Consider the following 19,372-nt stretch of genomic DNA (forward strand, 5'->3'; position numbering starts at 1 on the left):
AACACTACTTATCACATTTCAGAGAGTTTTCATCTCCAGATCATTTACAAATATGGACAGAGAGTTGACAAAGGAAATTCCCAAAAAAGGCGCTTCAGACTTGGGCCAAAACGTACTATATTCCAGTAAGGGGAATGAAGTGTTGAATAGCTACACTTTGAACTCTCATCACTTCTGATAAAACAAACCAAACTGTATTTTTGCACTTTCAAAATCCAGCTTGAGGGCAAAGATCTGTACTTCTGAACCTATTTCTACATGTTTTATGCTTCTAAACTGTCTGTTGAAAAAAAAAATCCAAGAGGTTGGGACGGGAAGATACCAAACTTTTGCATCTGCTTTTTACACAGAATTAGTTCAAAGGCAGAAAATAAAATCTGATACTTAATTGCAATTTGGCTAATATTCTTCTTGTCATTTTGTTGATTATAAGATGATGAAAGGGCCCGCAACTCATCTTCATTTGAAAGAGAAATACGATGGAGTTGATGAGGGAGTCCCATAACAACTTATTTATATCTGAAAAGGTTGTCTATACATTCCCCTATGCCTTAGAAGTAACTGAAGTCCATGAATACTTTGGATGCTTCTTTAAATATCATGAAGAACCGTCCAAATAATCATCCCTGAGGCATTTTGAGCCTCATGAGAAAATAAAAGCCATCTTAGAAAACTCAGCTCTTTACTGAGTTTGAAACTAGAAAGAAACTGTGAAGAAATCAGAGCTATGTCAGTAATTGGTACAAAGTCCTCCATGTACTTATGTTAATTTACTTGGGTTTTTCTCTCAGCTACCAGTACCTCACTTCTTATTGCTACTCCTGAGCTTTAATTTTTTTCCCTTACTGTATTTCTGAGCTGTGAAACTCTCCTCAGAGTACTGGAGATATTCAGAAGTGTTTCAACACAGTATTTTTCCAATTGGAAAATGATTTGTTCAATAAAAAGCACTTGATGGAAATTTGTTTATTTTGAAGAGGGTCATTCTTACGTCTAGGATGGAATTTCTGGTCAAAACCACAGACACAAAATAGCCAGTAGCTCAGGGAGAGATTTACCTCACCTGACTCCTACTCTCTTAAAGTCAGGCATTTATTCTTAGGTTTCCTCTCTAGTCAGTAATTCAGACTGAACACCCTGCTTTTAGATGGCTAAAATTACATAAAATTAATCATATTCTGAGAGACATGGAATCTCTTTGGGGATATGTGAGTCATGTTCCAAGCCACCTGATGAGCTGCAGAGTTAGAATTTGGGTTTTCACCTCCCGGGGCATCCCCGTAACCACAGTCAGGAGTGCCTGTTCTACCCTCACTGCTAAAAGCTGTTCCATATTATGCACCCAATAAACTGTTCATTGGGCATACCAGGAAACAATAAGAGAGGGGACTTCAGCCTAATCACAGGCTTTAGAGTCATCTTCTGGCTCAATCAGGAGTTAATTATTTATACAAAGTAGAACAGCTCTGGTAGGAACTCTTCAAAAGAAATTGCTCTGGCATCAGTGCCCTCCAGGAAGAAGAACCAGAACTCAGATCAGACATGGGTTGTTTCTCTCATCTGACACCCTTGCTGATTTATTTTTCTGGGCTCATATTTATCCTAAGGGTTTTGTTTTTGCTCTCATCAGAAACCATGCTCTGTGTTAATGCTCTAGGATTGCTCACGAAGTTCAATTCTTATTATCTTGCTTGCTCTATCCTCTCCGGCATATTCATCCACATTCCAGAAAATGTATGGAACTATTTGTTAAGATTAGCAATAAATGCTTAAAAAAGAACTGCATTCATCATTAGCAAGATTGTTCTACTTGGTAGTGCTCTGCCAGACCTCAGTTCCTTTCAAGAGGGATTCTGTTTCACAAACAGTTCAACTTAAACTTTCCTGTCTCACATAGCTCAATTAGAAGTCTTTCTCTGATACTTTCAACCCTTCCATTATTGAATTGGAGTCATAAGACTTTTGTCTGTGACTTATTGCAAAAACGTCTGTGCTATGATTCACACCAGCATGACCCTAAAAACTTACATTATATCATTGTTCCGAGCAAAGCTTTAACAAACATGTTTAATCAATTAATTCTTTTGCTAAACCACTGACAAGCAAAAGATGATATTGAAGAAACCCATAAGCTCTCCCTTTCCAGCAGGGATTGAATAGGCATCCTTCACAGCTCATTCAAGAACTTGTCTACACAGCTTGTCACACCTGATTATCAGAATTCTTTAATTTACAGCATATTCTCCAATATGCTGTAGGTACAAAAACTACTGTAAACTCTGAAAAATGGAAACTACCCTCAAACATCACTGAGTTTAGTAGCAAGCTGCCAATTATGTATTTCTTTTTCCATAAGTAAGTTTTGCTTGTGGAGAAATAAGAAACCACTGGTATTTAGTGAAGGCCAGCCAAACTGCTGAGTTGATCATGGCCAAAAGAACGTATTGCTTCATTTAATCCTACTGAAGCTACACTGAAGCCTTTCCATTGTTTATCCCGTGTCCTGCAACATGATGAACTTTCACTTCTACCCAGAGGTTTAGTATGAATATCTCTTTAGGCAACTGCAAAATAGGACTTTCCATGTCATATAAAAAGGCACCCCTGTCTAGCCCAGCATCCCAGAAGTTACAAAAAAAGTACATTCCAGAGAAAAGAAGATCAAGCCCCACAGACTGCAAACTTGGCTAATCATTTTAACTCTTTGAGCACAAATTCTCAGCAGTGAAAAATCCCCATGTCCCGATTTGGTATAAGTGAAAAATAAAGTTTGTGGCACACATTGAAAAGTGGAATTTATTTTGGCAGTGAAATAAAAGCAAAGCCAAAGAAATTTCATCTTAGAAAATATGACTTAGGGATACTCTGTTGTGGCTGAATCATGAGGAAACACAAAAGCCAGTGATCCAAAATTGAGCAACAGTCATCTAAAGGAATCTCTATGAGCTATGATCTAAGAATTTATCTTCCAATTCAGAGCTCATCGGCACATCTGGAAAGTGTACATAATTTCTGTCACCATGTTAAATACATATCTGATTTTTTTTCTCCTTTCTGTTGTCTTGCCCAATTTCTTTAGGCCAATCTGGAATACCTCAGAAGCCTCCATGAGGTGAACCAAAAAAAACATGGCAGTGGTTGAGGAAAGACATACAAACAAAACACTCTGAAGCAGCAAGAAACTGAAATATGACTAATCACAAGAGTGTGAAACTTCCTGCTTAAATGGGTGTTTTTTCTAAAGCCTCAGCGCACTCTTGAGATTAGAACAGTACTAATTAATTGCAAGGAAAGACTAATGCTAGCATTAGACCTTAGTGGAATGTCAGGTATTGATTAGTTAATTCTAGAGATCTGGGAATGTAAAGTCCTAACTCTTACAGCCAGCAGCAAATGCACTAAAATGTCATGAAGAATTGTGTGAACAGGGATTGTGTGAACAGGGAGAGCTATTCCATGTATTTGAGCTATTCTATGTATGAGAGAGAAAGAAAGAAAAAGAACAAGATTTTGCAGCATAAAGACAAATCAGACTGAAATAGTGATATGGTTAAAGGTTCCCACGGGGACTGGCAAAATTAAAATAAAATTTAATTTCCTGTGATGAATGGAAAAGCACCAAAGTGTTAATCTAAAAAAATATAACTGTATTGTTGAGAAATAATTTATGATTCTCTGCATATTTATTTTGTTCTGATACTTGAGAAACTCTAAGACTTCACAGGAGTCAACACACACCCACACAACCATACTTCATTTAGCAAATATGGATTCAGAGATCATTCTAGAGAAAGTTCATACATTCTTCATTAAAGCTTGAAGTATCAGATGTTACATTTTTGCTACATTTAAATTAAGAATAGTTAAAACAGGTAAGTAAATAAAGAAAGGAAAAAGTGCATTAACAGCAATTTGTATATGTCATGAATTGAAAAGTAAGAAGAAACAATAGTTTTGTTTAAATAGTTCATGAGATACTTTTACACAACTTGGAAACAGAGCTAGCTCTAATTGTGTACAGAATTTATTGGAAGATTATAAATACCCCTGATACAATGAAAGGAAGTCCTGAAAGCAAGGCACACAAAAGCATTCTTACAAGGAAGAAGATGGTGAACTGCATAGCAAGAAAATGCTTTTATTTCTAGGTCTCTCTTCTAAGATTCAGAACTTGGCATGGTATGACTTAGTCGAGTGACAAGTCCCAGAAACTTTGTTCTCTGTATCTCCTACTAGATCTCCTAAGCATCTGAGTAGAAGTGCATAATTCTAGAAAACTAAAGAAAATTCATAGAGACACAAGACAGACCTACAGACATTTGGATCCAGGCTGTGGAACACACTAACAATGCTGTCTTTGCATGCTTCTTTATTTAGCTACATTTTGCACAAATGTACCCACAAAATGGAAATGTGCATGCAAACAAGGCAACTATCACCTAATGAAGCAGAAAGAGAAAGAACAACTAACACTTTACATGACTTTTAATTCTTTCTAGAAGACTTCCAGACACGACATGATTTGCAGTTGGATTTGCAGGCTACTGAAAAGCAAATAAAATAGTCCTGAATTGTAACTGTCACAGTCACATACAGACTTTTCTCCTGGAGTAAATAATATTTATTTATGCATTAAACAAAGACAAGCAATTGGCAAGACTGAATAAACATCTTTGTACTTACAGTGCCAGGTCGTGGGTATGGAATTCTGCCCTGATATGGAATCAGCTGGTGGTTTGGGCCCTCCTTGTGTGCAAATGGTCCATTGAACACAGTCTGGATGTCAGACAGATGATACACACACACAGCTGAGCCTTTGAATATGGAACTGGAAGACAAGAGAAAGTTAGCATTGCAATCTACCAAGTTTTTTACAGCTTTTTCACAATTTTTCGTGGTCCAATGATGAAAGATACCTCTAACATAATACTGTATACAATTTATTGCTTTTATATGGATTGAAAACATTTTAAACCAACTAATCTAGCTGCCCAAGATGCACTACTACTTCTTAAGACTTAGCACCTTTCTGAACAGTGAACTGAAAAAAAGAGAGAGGCAGGCACTACCCTACTGGTGCAAAAGGAAGATTTCCTAATGCTAAATATAGAAGAAATATAATCTGGCTCCACTTAAATCAATGGCAAAAATATTGCTGACTTCAGTGAGGCAGGAGTTTTATAAACTTTGTACTGCCAAGCTCAGCACAGGTTTCCAGAACTCCTACCAGTATATTAACCACAAGATCTCCATGAGCCTCTTAAAATACATGGCTAAAATATTAATCAAAACATCCAGAGCAACTACAATTGTTTGGATTATTATAATCCATTTCCAGCTTGTTTTGCAAAAAATAGGGACAAGATATGGCTGTAAAGGAATTACTCCTATACAGTCCTCAAATCCATCCCTAAAACTGGTCTTATGAAGCCCTAAGGTTGAAGCTTCCTGAGGGGAACCCAGGGATTCAGCTAAGGAAAAAGTGGGCATGTTCTTCCCACTGCTCTAGATTCAGCCATGGGTCCAGGTAGCACAAGCCCTGAATGGTCTCCATCACCTCATGATGATGAAGGGCACTAGGGGAAAATTTTCCAGATTGATACTAAGGCTGACTACAGTGACTAAACTCCTTCATTTTTCCTCCTGCTGCATGCAAGCTTTGTGGTATTTATTTTTAAGAAATGGAAACTCCAGACAAGTCTAAAATCTGCCTAGTGTTAGCTGTAGGATGAAGATAATCCAAGTAACTGTTTTCAATTGAAGAAGAAAAAACACTCCAGAAAAAAGCCTGAAAAAATTACACATAGTATCTAAACAATAGAAGTGAAATCCACATTGCTCTCAGCTATATATGGATTAGCAGAATGAACCTTTTAGATGGATTAAGGTATTTGTGTAAATTTTACTAGGCATTAATAGATTTTGAGAAATGCATTTAGTCTTTCCAGATGTTTTATGTTAGATTTACAGCATATTATGACACTAAAATAATTTAGCTCAGTATTAATCTATTTCCTTCTGTATGATTTAGATAAAATACCAGTAGTTATTACTTCCTGTGATGTTTCTCTCTTGCTACTGTTATGAGTTGGAAGTCTACAGAGATGAAGATACAGGAACTATTACGGAGTAAAAATCCTTATGGTTTCTGTATTTATTATATTCAACCTATAGTTGAACAAAAATAAAGCAAGAATAGACCAACGCAAGTGTAAAAAATGCAGCAGAGAGAGAAAACAGCTTGAGAGCCAGGAAAAAGTGAGTTTCTCTTTTTTGTCACCTTATATGTTCCTGTGATTCAAATCTTATTTCCACTGACAAATACCAGAATTAGGCAGAAGTATTTCCAGTTCAGTCACCCACAACCTAATGATAAGTGTGGTTTTTCTACTAAACACAAGCTCATCCTTTTCTCTTTTTGTGATGTAGGAATTACAGATAGCACCTAAGTTTACAACTTATATCATGGGTTTTTTTCCCAATAAAATATCATAGAATCATATTCTCCTATCATATTTACACATTTGAGTAAGCAGACCCCTGTATCCCAGTGAAAAAAGTCTTGGAGAAAAAGAAGTGGAAAGGATTTTTATACTAAAAATTGCCATTAAAGAAATTATTAATATTAAATTACATAATTTTCTAATTTGATAAAGTATTTTAAAATTATAAAAAAAACAGAAGACTTCTTGGAACATAAGAAATAACAACTAAATAATAAAGGGTAGCATATCAGAAATCAGGGGATAGTAACCAATTTTACTCTTTGTTAACATTATGCAGTGATGGCAAGATGAAAAATAAGAAAAATAAAGGTAGAGGTGGAAGAATCTGTCAGTCTATCTCTGTGGAGAGTTTCAGCACAGTAAGCCATATCTGGGAGCTCAGTAAACACTTTCTAAACCAGACAGTAAATGAATACAACTGAATGGAAACAGGGAGCTGCAAGGAGGTGACCAGATGCCACGCAAGCTTGTCCTTTTGTATCCACCTAAAGCCAATATGTTTATTTGCCATCTCTGTGATCATCATCCAGCTGAGAGACTGGAAATGATTTGTATGAATTCCTGTCAGATATCCTGGTTTGATCCTTCAGGGTGCTGGATGTTTTTCAGGAGGTGTTAAATGCTCTGAGATGCCATATGAGCTCACTGCTCATGTGAAGTCATTTTAGCTTTCCACTGCTGAGCAGTGACAAGTGGCCCTCCATGGAAATGCTTTCCCAGTGGCAGCTGACACCATGTCAGGAAGCAGTTTGCTCCAAGAAGCACAGCTCTGACATAGATATCATCAGCAATGATGCTGAGACTCCTGCATGCAAACCACAGCCATGGCAGACACACAGAATTGCCCAGCACAGCCTCATCCACAAAATACCAGTTTCAGCTTTCATACAGAAAATCAGGCAGTTCAGGTAATTTTGTTCAAATCTCCATGTTTACCTTGATGTTGTAAAAATTCCATACACGAGCGTTGTTCTGGGGTTGTCTGTCTCTAGGAGAAACACATCCTCTGTAAGAAAGAGAAAGAAAAACATTTTGAATAGTAAGAAAAACCTTATTTTCCAGTTTAATTGATAATTTTATTCTTTCTAAACTCAACAGTAGTTTTATCTCAGACTTGAATGGGAAAAAGGAGGCTTAACCACATGAACAGATCATAGATGCATAAATCTAGCATTTAAACATTCAGAAACAAATCTGGAAATTAACTCCATGCCCTCTAGCCTTATGGAGACAGAAGGCAAAGATTTTCAAATACATTCGGGATCTATGTCACACATTTTTCTCAGCTGTATCTTGTTTCAGCAGGTTGTTAAGCAGTAGGAAAACATTAAAGTTGCAGTAGGTTAAAGACAAAGAGTTCCCATAGATGGATGTAATCAAAAACAGGGAAATTAGGTGTTTTATTGTCCAGAAAGCACTGGAGTGCCCTCACTAGAGCATTTTCAACATGAAATGAATGTCAGACAGCTTTGCAGTAAAGACTGTGAGAGATGTAAAACTCCTGCATCCTGTTGTGTTGGGATTTATTGACTGCACTGTGCAAAGCTGTACCTACTCACTGAAATGAATTTACCCACTATTACCCCTGATCTGCTGATTCTTTTTTACACTGCAGTGAAAACTACTTTAATCTCTGACAGTTTGTCCTTACAAATGTTTTTAATCACTATAATCATGCTACCTCTTAAACTTAATTTACAACTCAAAAAAGACTGAACTGTGTGAGCTTTTTATCACAGAATATGTTCTTTAGCTTTCCATTAATTCATGTGGCTCTTTCATTTAACCCGCTGAATTTTTAAAATATTCTTTTCAATGTGTCAAAAGCAAAAGACTCCACCATGCAGAACTGGAAGTGTCATACTCTCCTGAATTATACATGAACACAGAAGCATGTGTTTGCTCTCTCCCCATTTTCTGAATTTCCAGCTGTGACAGTATTCTTCCTCTTTGCTAGGGAATTGTGCTGGGAGCCCATGCTGAGAGCATTGTCTCCTATTCACTACGGCCCTACATATTGTCATACAAGAACCTAAAAGCAGTTATCCTACTGCTTTGTTGAAGAGGAGGGGGTTGGTAAATCACAGTTCTGAAAGATGAGCTGCTGTGGCAGTGCTGAGGCACTGCAAACCTCAGAAAATCAGTCCTGCAAGCACCTTGCACATTCTGAACTAGAGCAAGCTAGGGTCTGCTCCTAGGCCCAGTCAGGTCTCAATGAAACCTTCAACTAAAGCAAATACACCAAATAGTTGTAAATACATAACCTCAAGAAGACTCCAAACCCCATTTGCTATGGTGGGAATCAGGAATGATAATCAAGAAAAAAGAGAGGATACAATGGAGAGAAGATCAGAACCAGATGCAGACCCAGTGCAGGGCACATTAGCTGCTTATAATATTTATATTTATAGTAAAGCACATACCAGATCTTCAAATACATGAATTTAGAACCATGATTTTGTGCATTTCAGCTACAGAAAACATAGAATTTGAAACTTTCTGGTAATGTTGTTTGGCATGCAGGTATCAAGCTATGCATCTATTAATTTCTTCATGAAAATAAACCTCTTGTGATTGCTGTATGCATTGAATATTTACAGTAATTGACACGTTGAAACAAAAATTTGTATGACTAAATGATTAATGAAAAATAATATTTATGGATAGTGCTACTGCTGCTGCCACTAACAGGATTTATTAGCATTATTCTTGAATTACCAAACTGAGGACTCTACCCTGTGATCAAAAATAGAAAAAATGCATTATGGAAAAGCTGAATTCTACACAGTGCTATAAGAAACAGCTTCAAAGGGATGTAAAAAACCCTCTTTTGTAATCCAAGCTAGTAGCAAAACAGTAAGAGAATCATTTAGATGTTTCCTTCCAAGAATTAATTCTTTACATACATCATTGTTTTACACAGTCAAGATTAATTACCTTAATTACCTTATAATTACACAGAGAGACTTATGAAGAATTTCTTGTTCCTGCTGTCATAAAACTGCAAGGGGAATTTTGTGCTATGATTTCACTGTTAACAACCTGACTAAGAAACTGAATGAAAATCAGTCATTAAATACGACCAGGCACAGCATTTAGATGAAATTTTAAGGAATGTTTTTTGTGATACCTAATTCATCAAAGTATGTTTCTGTTCCATCTTCATCCATCACTGAGCACACAAGTCTTGCTTTCAAGAATGTTGTCCACTTGTTCACGAGACTGCGCTGACCACCTGTGTCATTCTGGAAATGAACATTATTTTCAGTAAATTGGAAATATTTAATATTAATATTTAATATTATTATTATATTATAATTAATATTAATATTTAATATTGGAAATGTTAGCCCAGCTAACATTTTACTGGGCTTTCCCACATTTTTATCAGGCTAATTCATTATCTAGATAATTATCTGGTAAATTTAATAGTAAAAATAGATAGGACTAAGCCAAATCCCCTCATCTAAGCACTCTATATGCAGAACAAACCAAGAACTAGTTTTCTGAGTGGACTTTCTCAGCTGGGCTAGCAGGATTGGAGGGTTGGGCAGTAGATTTTTGTGCATAAAAAAATAAAAAAAATTTTGTGCATGCTGTTGACTGGAAGTGACTGTGGAACTCTGCATCACTCACTGACACCCAGGAAAAAGTCCATGCTATCTCTAAAAGGTCTCATGGTTCTATGCAGGGATGTTTCTTCTAGTCCTGACGGTAGCATAGCTGCACCTGACCTAGTAAGCCACACTAGCACATGAGGTGGATGCTCTGAACAGTATTCTGAAATGATGGCTAGTGTCGGTCAAGCTAGTTATGAACTGTTGTAAGTCCTGCTAGCTTAGTCCAGAGATGGCTTGGTCACAGCTCACTCATGGATCTTTCCAATTTTCCATGGTTCAGGGTGGGAACTGTTGCTGCCAAACCAGGTGATGCAGCCCTGAGGTGATAAATCCTGACCAACTGTGCTGGTGAATGACTTACACAAGAGCAGTGTCCTCCAAACTACATAACATGATGTCACCCAAGGAAAGAGAAAAACCAAGATGTAGAAGCTACTGAAATGGGCTTTCAATAAAGTGCTGGAAATGTTTCACTGATGCTGTTGGAGTTGGTAATCCAACATTTTGGGTGACGCATAAAGAATCTTTTCACTGGGTAATATATTTTGCCAGTCTTAAAGGGTAATATATTTTGCCATTCTTAATACATGAATACAATGATATTGTATGTATACAAGTACATAAATATGACTGGCTCAGATTTCTTTTAATTTGCCTTGGGATTCTGACACTGGCTTCAGTGTAAGTCTAAAAAGGCTTAGGCTTTTCAAAAATCATTTGGGCTTCATCATAACAGTAGAAAACCTAATTCAGCCATAATTGTGTGAAATGTCTTCTTGCAAAACACCCAAAAAGGCCTTTAGGCACTTTAACTAAAATACAGAGAATGGAGACTATAAAAGAGATCACATTCCTCAGCATATTGCCAGAGAAGGACAAACACGTTCACACCCAGGTACAACAAAATCACAAAGCATCAAATTCTACAGAAAAGCCAAATTAAAGACAGGGAATGTATAAACATCCACAATGAACTTCCTGAAGCATTCCAAAAGAAGGACTGAATAGGCTAGCAGCAATTGTGTATTTATAATTTTTCTCTCATTAAAAAAAATAAATTGATTTCACCAGAGATATTAACAGCTGCTTCAATCATTTTTTGTCTACAGTTGATTAGAGATAAAAGAAAACTGAAATAGAGACAATGAGGAGTGCTGTGAAAAAAAATTAATTATTGCCCAGGAATAGCCACAACTCCTGAATTTAAATTTCCTGTGCACATTTTTAAAGTTAGGCTCACACATGCATCAATGCAAGCAAGCTGAAAGAACAGATGTTGTAAAAATGAAAACAGCATTTGAAAGTTAAATCCTCCAATTTAAAAGCTTCATATTTCTGATGTGCTTTAATTATTTTGAGTGTGTATGTGTGAAAGCCTTCACTGCCTAAAGTTCATTTTTTATTAAGAAAATAATGTGTCTTATTTGTGCTAAGGACAGCAAGTTTGAAAACTCAACACTGATAAATATTCTGAGTCAGTCAGAGAAATACACAAATCTCTGAACCTCTACATTTCCATATTCTTACATGTATAGTTAGATATATATAACCTGTTCAGACCCTAGCTGTGAGCTCAGTAACAGCTTTCTTAATTATGAATGGTGGCACACAAACAGGAAATTTTGTCAAATCAAAAGCTTTTCAAATATTTAGTCTTTTAGATTATCATGTCACACTAGCAGCTTATCCCAGAAACCTGGTAAACAAAATAGTTCTTACTGGGCACACTCTTGCAATCATGGAATGAATTTGCTTTGTGCTGCCGCTGTTGTCTGTGAGTCTTTCTTTGAAGAAGAAGTAGATTTTGGCATCATTGGGGTCAGTGCCATCTGGGATAACATGAGCATCCACAAAAATAGGCTCTGAAATGAAAAAGTTTACCGAAAGGATGAAACCAAAAGATGTATCAGTATAAGCAATGAATGATTTGACATTTACTGACTGCTTCAAGAAGTGCTGAACATACTAAATATCAACAGGTAAATGGCTCCATGCTGTTAGCCAAATGTCCTTGCATCCTCAAACTTTATTTTACAGCAAATTTTTAGAGGAGCAGTCCAGAAGCAATGGTATTGGATTACTGCAGAGACCCAAAGACTTTGAGAAAGAAGGAAGAATCGAGGAAAAAGGAAGAATGTGTTATCTGGGGCACCTAAGGAAAGTCTCATTGAGACAAAACATAAAAGTAAGCTGGAAGAGCTTAGCAGTATAACAAATAAGGTTCACAAATAAGACAGGAAAACAATTTGTGTAACTCAGAAAAGGAAAGGAGGATAGGCAAATGCTTGAGCAGCATTTGAATTTGTATCAGAGGCTGGTAAACATAATCAAATGTATGTACAAAACTACAAAGGAGGATTAGGGAGAGAACAAAGTAATTTATAACCTTAACAGCAAACATATAATGGACAATGCAAGAGCCCTCAGAATAGCTCCTTTGACTGAAGGAAGAAGTGGCCCTTCTCCCTGCATGAAGGCTTTGTCTTTTCAATGATCATGCAAGATTGTTTGTTCAGTTAAAGTACAGTACAAAGTTTGGAACAATCTGATACAAAGGTTGAATGTATGATGAAAAATTAATTTTGGACTGCAGCATTTTTCTGTTCACATAAGTCTATTCTCAATTAATACAACAAATGTCATGACTCTGGCTCTAAAAGAACATGGAGATAAATTTTACTTTCAAGTGCCTGTTTTGAACAGGCACATTTTCCAGAAATAAGGCATTTTTAAATTTTCTTTTTCTCTAATTCATTATAGGATGCACATGTTAGGGTGTGTTGGTAAGTGTTAGAATGTGTAACAAACAAAAAAAAAAATTTAGAGAGCAGACGTAGTTTCCCTTTCATAGTGAAATGAATTTGTGAATGAAATCTTGTGATTTCATTGCAGTCACAGCCAGACAGGAATGACAAGTCACCATAAAAAATATCAAGACAAAACCACAGTAACTTTTTACTTCAACATACGTGAAGGCTTTTTAAATCTGTAACTGCTGTGTTAGTTGGTTTATAACCTTTCACACCTACCTCTGCTCAGAGGGGTGACTACCACTTCAATTTAAATTGGTTTCATTGGAAGGAGTCTTCTTACCAGTAAAGACAGGGAGAATTTTCACACTGATGTCAGTGAATCAAAGAATTAGGTGATTCCACTCAGAAATTAGTTTTCCTACTGTGTTTAGATAACCAATTCCACACCACTGGGTGAGGAAATAAGTGACAATGATCCACATTGACTTCTCTGATAGTGGGACACTCTTCTGCACACGTTTTGAATGCAAGTGGTGATGAATCTTCTGTGCAGAGATGGATCACCTTGAATTAACTGAAGCTGGTGGCTTAGAATCAAACACTGATTTAAGGCAATATCTGATCCATTAGAGGTGAAGGCACTTTTCTAGAAATCAGACTACCTCCAATTGCCATTGGAAAGGTTTTCATACACTTGCCCTCAAAGAGCTTGGTTCAGCCTTAATGCAAAAAAGGCCTTCAGGTAGGGTGGCCTAGGATCTTGGTTCATGCAGGGATCCCTCTACATCTGTGCATTTTTTACAGTTTGTATTTACACAAATTTCTTCATGGTTCTTCTTCATAAATTAAGTTCAGAGACAAGCTCTTTAAAAGATAAGGTCTTTGTTTTAAGCAAAGGAAAGCAGAATCTCTGTGACACCCACTAAAACTCTGATAAATTAGAGGCATCTCACCACTCAGCCACTTGGAGTTGTGCTGGTCGGTCCTCACTGCATTCCTCCTGGTCAGACTGCGAAAAATGGCTGCATCTGTCCCCATGAAATCAATATACATTCCTGAAAAAAGCTCTTCATCTGCAAAGAATTGAAATGGAGGGAGAAGTGTTATGGTTTTTGGGAAAAAAAAAAAAGTTTATTTAAAATTCATCAGCTCTTTATTGACACAGGAGTCTATACAGATAAATGGTGGGTCATGGGAATGAGGTTTTCTCTGATTTACTAAGACTCAAGCTAGAATGAATGAGAGTAATCAGATTTTTCTTAGAGACTTTATGGAACTGTACCATTAAATGCCACAGCAGAGCTGCATACATGGGAAATCATTCTTGATAGGAAGTTTAGTTGTCCCATTTGCACTGCTAAGGACCACTGGAGAATAAGGCTAGTGTTATCAAAAAGTATCACATTCAATATCTAAAGTATGCACTTCAAAGAATTTTTTTTTTTTTTGGTTATGAAAGTAGTTGAAGTGACTGGGTTGAATTTATTGCTGCTGTAAACTGGCACAACATCTATTACAGTCAGTGGATCAGTGTCAATTTTTACCAGCAGCATTGTTATGGCTGCCCCAGGCAGCCTCAAGCTGCCTTCAGTATTGCAGAAGCCAGACAATCACATCACTGAACTTTACTCAGAGTAATATGGAGCAATAGTTGTCCCTGTTGTGTACTTGGTTCTAAGTATAGGGTCATTATGTTTGAGCAGACTGAGACATGAAACTCCTACATTAACTATGAGCTTCTGCTCCCTGTGCAGGGCTTAAAACTCAGCCCATCAGTCAGGATCTCTATCCGTGTTTGTTTAAGTCTGTGTGTGTGCACAAACACATATATATATAATTACAATTATAATTACATATACTATCATTTTCTACTCTGTGAATAACCAAGCAATTTCCACTGACTAATGACAATGAAACCCCAGAGTAGAAAACAGTAGCTAAAATAAACTCTAACTCTCAGAGTGGGAGTGGTGGCTGAATACATTCCAGTACAGCTGGGTCCCTTGATTGATGTTTTTGTCTGTGCTCCTGGACTACCCAGAGAGTGTGGTCAGGCTGGCAAGAGCCCCAGGCTCAGAAATACTTGAGGCTATTTTCATGCTCTGTGTGTGTGTGTGTGTGTGTGTGCATGTGTGTGTGTGCATGTGTGTGTGTGTGTGTGTTCATAACCAGCATGGAAGACTACTGAGAAGCCCATGAGAGGATCAAAACTCTGGATACTTTGCTTTTTTTGCTGCTAACTGAACCCTGGCAGGGCAGCCACTCTTCTGCTCTCACCTCTCCCCATGATGACAAGATTCCTACACAGGGGATTTAAGCAATGCATTTGCTGCATGTTGCTGAAGCATTTTCTTCTGGAGCAGATATTGACAGAATATGTTAGATTTGGACAAATTTATAAGTGATTTTGTATATTTGCCTCCTTGCCTCAATCCATCAGAACTTTATTCTTATTATGAAACAAATTGGATGAAAGAGATCAGGTTTATGGTTCTCACTAAATGTTACATGCAGTCCTGTGAATATACACATACATACACACTTCAGAACAGTACTACACTATGTAATTTTAATCCTATTAAATATCAACAGTATTACTTATGTCTTAAGCATTCCTGATGTCTGTTTGCTAATCATGTGTCAGGGGAGATCCATCAGTTCCACTTCCTTCTGGTAAAATCCTTAAATTCCACACAGTATTTGGTCTGCACAGCACAATGAATTCACTCTATTTCACTTTGTTACTGGGGGGAATTACTGAATGGATGAGGTATGTCTGCTTTTATAAATATCTCATAGTACTGGTGGGGAGAAAGATATACATCCTGCACACTTGTATTGCCAAGCTGCTTCAAAGCACTTTTTTTCATTGCTTTGATGCAAATGCATCTCTGTACAGTGGCAAACTGTACAAAGTTCAAATTTATTTTTATAGCACCACTTTCTTCTGAAGGGTGAATCAGATTTCCTGCTGTATTCTAGGCAGGTGATGCCCAAAACGGTCAAGAAATTGCATCTATATTTAAAAAGGGTTCTTTTGTTGTGGAAGAGTTAGTTGGTCTGGTGGTATTTACTATGCTCTGAAGCAATGGGAGGGAATTCCTCCTGCAGAAAGCTCAAAGGTGACTCCAGTGCATTGGCTCAGTGCCCTCATTACAACACGGGCTGACACAGAAAATGTTCATGTTTCTGGCATGGATACTGAGGCCAAATTCACTAGAGCTTAAGGCTTTTGAAGTGACTAGACTTTGCAACACAAAGTATAAAACTCAATCCAGGGACTCTTTTTAAATGGAATTTGACCTTGGTGGAATAATTTAAGCTTTGTAGATGAACTATGCCATGAAAGATAAGTCAAACTGGAGGGAAGGTCTCCTTAGTCACATAACAGAGATCAAGGAAGATAACGAAAAGTCTATTAAGATAACAAACCTGCCATAGACCAACTGTAGAAAAAAATCAGCTCATTATACAAACAATAATTCAGAAACAATGTTCTTTAATGTTCTCATATAAAATCCAGAAGGAACAAGGAAAGGAAACAGTCACTTCACTTAATAATGCCAGAACGGCAATGAGTAGCAGTGGACTCATCTATCAATGACTTTGAACAAACATTTTCTTTACACAGTGAGTGTCTGTAAACACTGTCCCTAGATCACTGTTGAGATAAAGCTGTAAGTGCAGCCAAGGTTCAGAGAGATGTCCAGATAGCAATCACCTGTTCTCTACAGGGGTTCAGTTCACATCTGTGTGAATAGATATAGTTATCCTTTGTACTAAATAGATATCCAGGAATAAAAAAAAAAAAAAAAAAATAAGCAAACCAAAAGCAATTTATATTTTGAACAGGCCATGTAGGACAGACTGTATCACACTTTCTTTAAGATCTACAAGACTTTAAAGGAAATATCTCACACAATATGTAATTGATGTAATTGATTTCAGAGGAAGCTGAATGACAGAAACACAGCACATTGTTCTCTGGTAAACCTTGGGTGAAATACAGAGTACCTGTGTGCAATAAGCTTTATTTACTAAGAAAGTCTCAAAAATCTTTGCAACTGCTGTTCCCTCCACAGCCATAAATACAGCAAGGAGCAGACACATGTTGAAAAATCAGGGCTTTGGCACTAGAAGTGTGTGAACACACAGCAAATGTGAAAGGTCAGGTTATACTGAGTATATATTTCCAGCTCTTCCTGGTTGAAAAAATTAAAAGTATCTTTTACAGATGACTTAGGCTGCACAAAGTGTATTCCTCCTTGGAGTTTTCTCATAGGTGTGCAACAAGCACAGCATATTGTTTCACTTTCTGGACTTTCAGTTGGAAAAATGGCAAAATTTGGGTTAGGTATAAAGCCAATTGAAGAATGAAGAGCTTTACAATAGTTGCTGGGCTCTACAGCAACGATGACAACAAAAATGAAGCATCTGAAGTTTTCAGGATTTCTTTCCCTGGCTACTCTGGGATTTTAAAAGTAATTAAATAAGACACAAGTGCTGTCTAGGATGAACAAGGTCAGAAACCATTCAAATATAAATTCTAGACAGGGTAATGCAAAGCTAAAACTTATCCTGGGAAAAAATGTGTAATCTGGAAAAGAGAGAACCTTTTGTTTCCTGTGTCTCTCTCCCCCTTTCAATAACTTATTCTGGCATTTCATTTGTCCACCCACCTTAAGCTTCACACAGGCCTTGAAACACGGATGGAGCCACCCCTTGAGCCCATCAGCCAGACAAAAGGCTCTGCTCCTCAGAGGCTGAACTGTGTCCAGCTCCCCTGGGGCATTCCATCAACTCACCCTCCACACGACCTCAGGGGTTCAGACCCCAGCAGTCTGGGGTATCTTTACTTACTGATCATAACAGACACCGTGTTCACGTTAGGGTTGAAAGAGCAGCGTCCCTTTCCTGATTCACACTTGGAGTCAATCTTGAAGATTTGTTCCTGCAAAGCAGATTTGAGTGTTACTTCTCATGTCAGAAACCATTAGATCTAAGCTGGTCTTTATGCCTGGCTGTTCACAGCATTAGCAATGCTCTATTAACAGTGCTCTACTGGGCACTTTTACTCTACTATTGGTAGTTTAACTCTTCTATTCCATCATCTTGTTAGATAACACTGACACATGGTTATTATCAAGACTCTTGTTATAAATTCAAGACACTGAATCAAAAAAAAAGTTCCCTCTGTCTCTCTTAAGGATAAGTTGACTGATCTCTGCAATAATATCCATGCAGATTGCTTCTGTGGTTTTGAAGTTATTTATCATTTATTTTCTGAATATATTGGTGTACTTATAACTGTCTAGGACATTGTAATAAAGCTACTAGAACAATAACATGTGTAAAATAAAAAATCTCTTATGACAACTGTTATTAGATAATAGCATAAATCATTTGGTCTTTATCAGTTATCAGACCTCCAAACACCCCCCAAATGACACTTATTTTCCTCAATACCATCTCTTGGATTATGTGTAGAGCTCCAAATCCACAGTGAGAGATGATTTATCTATACCTCTTACCATAGCCTGAAATCTCCTCATTTTTTTTAAGAAATCATGGTACAGGGATTTTTTTTATATGTTATATACTTTATGAACATTTAGCAAAGTAGAAGCAATTAGGACTACAGCTTAAAATACAATCAATCTGAATATCTTTACAAAATCTGGCCATTTTGGTGCAACTCTTCACTTCTTGGTTCCCAGCAATACCAGCACAGTGTGCTCAGCAAGAAATTACTCAAGCCCAAGCTCATTCCTTAAAAACTGCAGTCAGTAATGGCAGATATAAGTTGACCCAACACACACTGATTCCCCCACACTGTATACCAAATAGCTTGTTCTTAAGCTCCTATAATAAACTTCCAATCTTCAATAAAAGGCAAAAAGACACAATTGCAAGGAAAAAACCCCAACAACAACAAATAACCAAACTTAAACATTTCAAAAGAAAAATGTAGCTGACAAAAATTCCAAAGAAAGGCTTCTGTGAGGTAGATGCCAACAATTAGTTATTTGAGAAGGGCCAGCAACTCCTGACATTCCCTTTAACAGTTAATGTAGATCACAGGGGAGTGGGGATGCCACACAAATCCCTCAGCAGCCATTTGGCACCAGCAAACTGAAGATTACACCAAGTTCAAGTGCACAGCTGCAGCAGGAAGTTTTCATATGCTTGTTCCCTCTCTTTCCCCCTCTTCTGTTTTCCCTAATTTAATCTCAGAGATCTTATCTATTGTTTCAGTAATAAGCTCTCTAAACATTGTTAAAGTATAAGTATGAAGTTTCTAATGTGATCTTGGGTGGTTTCTTTGTTGTTTTTTTTCACTTCTAGATTATATGCAGCTTGATTCTAATCCATGTTTACTATATTAAACCACTATTTACCAATTCAAAATGCCCATTACTCCTCTACTAAACTAGCTCCAGGATTACACTTGATTTTCATATATATTAAACTACTATTTAGTCTATAATTATTT

At 37.1% G+C, this 19,372-nt stretch overlaps 1 protein-coding gene across 1 annotated transcript in view; it reads right to left on the reverse strand.

The window, feature by feature from the left end:
- Positions 1-19,372, reverse strand: part of SEMA3C (semaphorin 3C) — a 114,242-nt gene that overhangs the window by 22,745 nt on the left and 72,125 nt on the right. The window contains exons 7-12 of the mRNA XM_064702955.1: positions 17,740-17,830; positions 13,833-13,952; positions 11,846-11,988; positions 9,637-9,751; positions 7,443-7,512; positions 4,684-4,828 (exon numbers count right to left, since the gene is read on the reverse strand). Of these exons, the coding sequence (XP_064559025.1) occupies positions 4,684-4,828; positions 7,443-7,512; positions 9,637-9,751; positions 11,846-11,988; positions 13,833-13,952; positions 17,740-17,830 (684 nt within the window). The remainder of the gene's footprint in view (positions 1-4,683; positions 4,829-7,442; positions 7,513-9,636; positions 9,752-11,845; positions 11,989-13,832; positions 13,953-17,739; positions 17,831-19,372) is intronic.

The sequence above is a fragment of the Zonotrichia leucophrys genome, chromosome 1A (assembly GCF_028769735.1).
Source record: "Zonotrichia leucophrys gambelii isolate GWCS_2022_RI chromosome 1A, RI_Zleu_2.0, whole genome shotgun sequence".
Lineage (NCBI taxonomy): Eukaryota > Metazoa > Chordata > Aves > Passeriformes > Passerellidae > Zonotrichia > Zonotrichia leucophrys.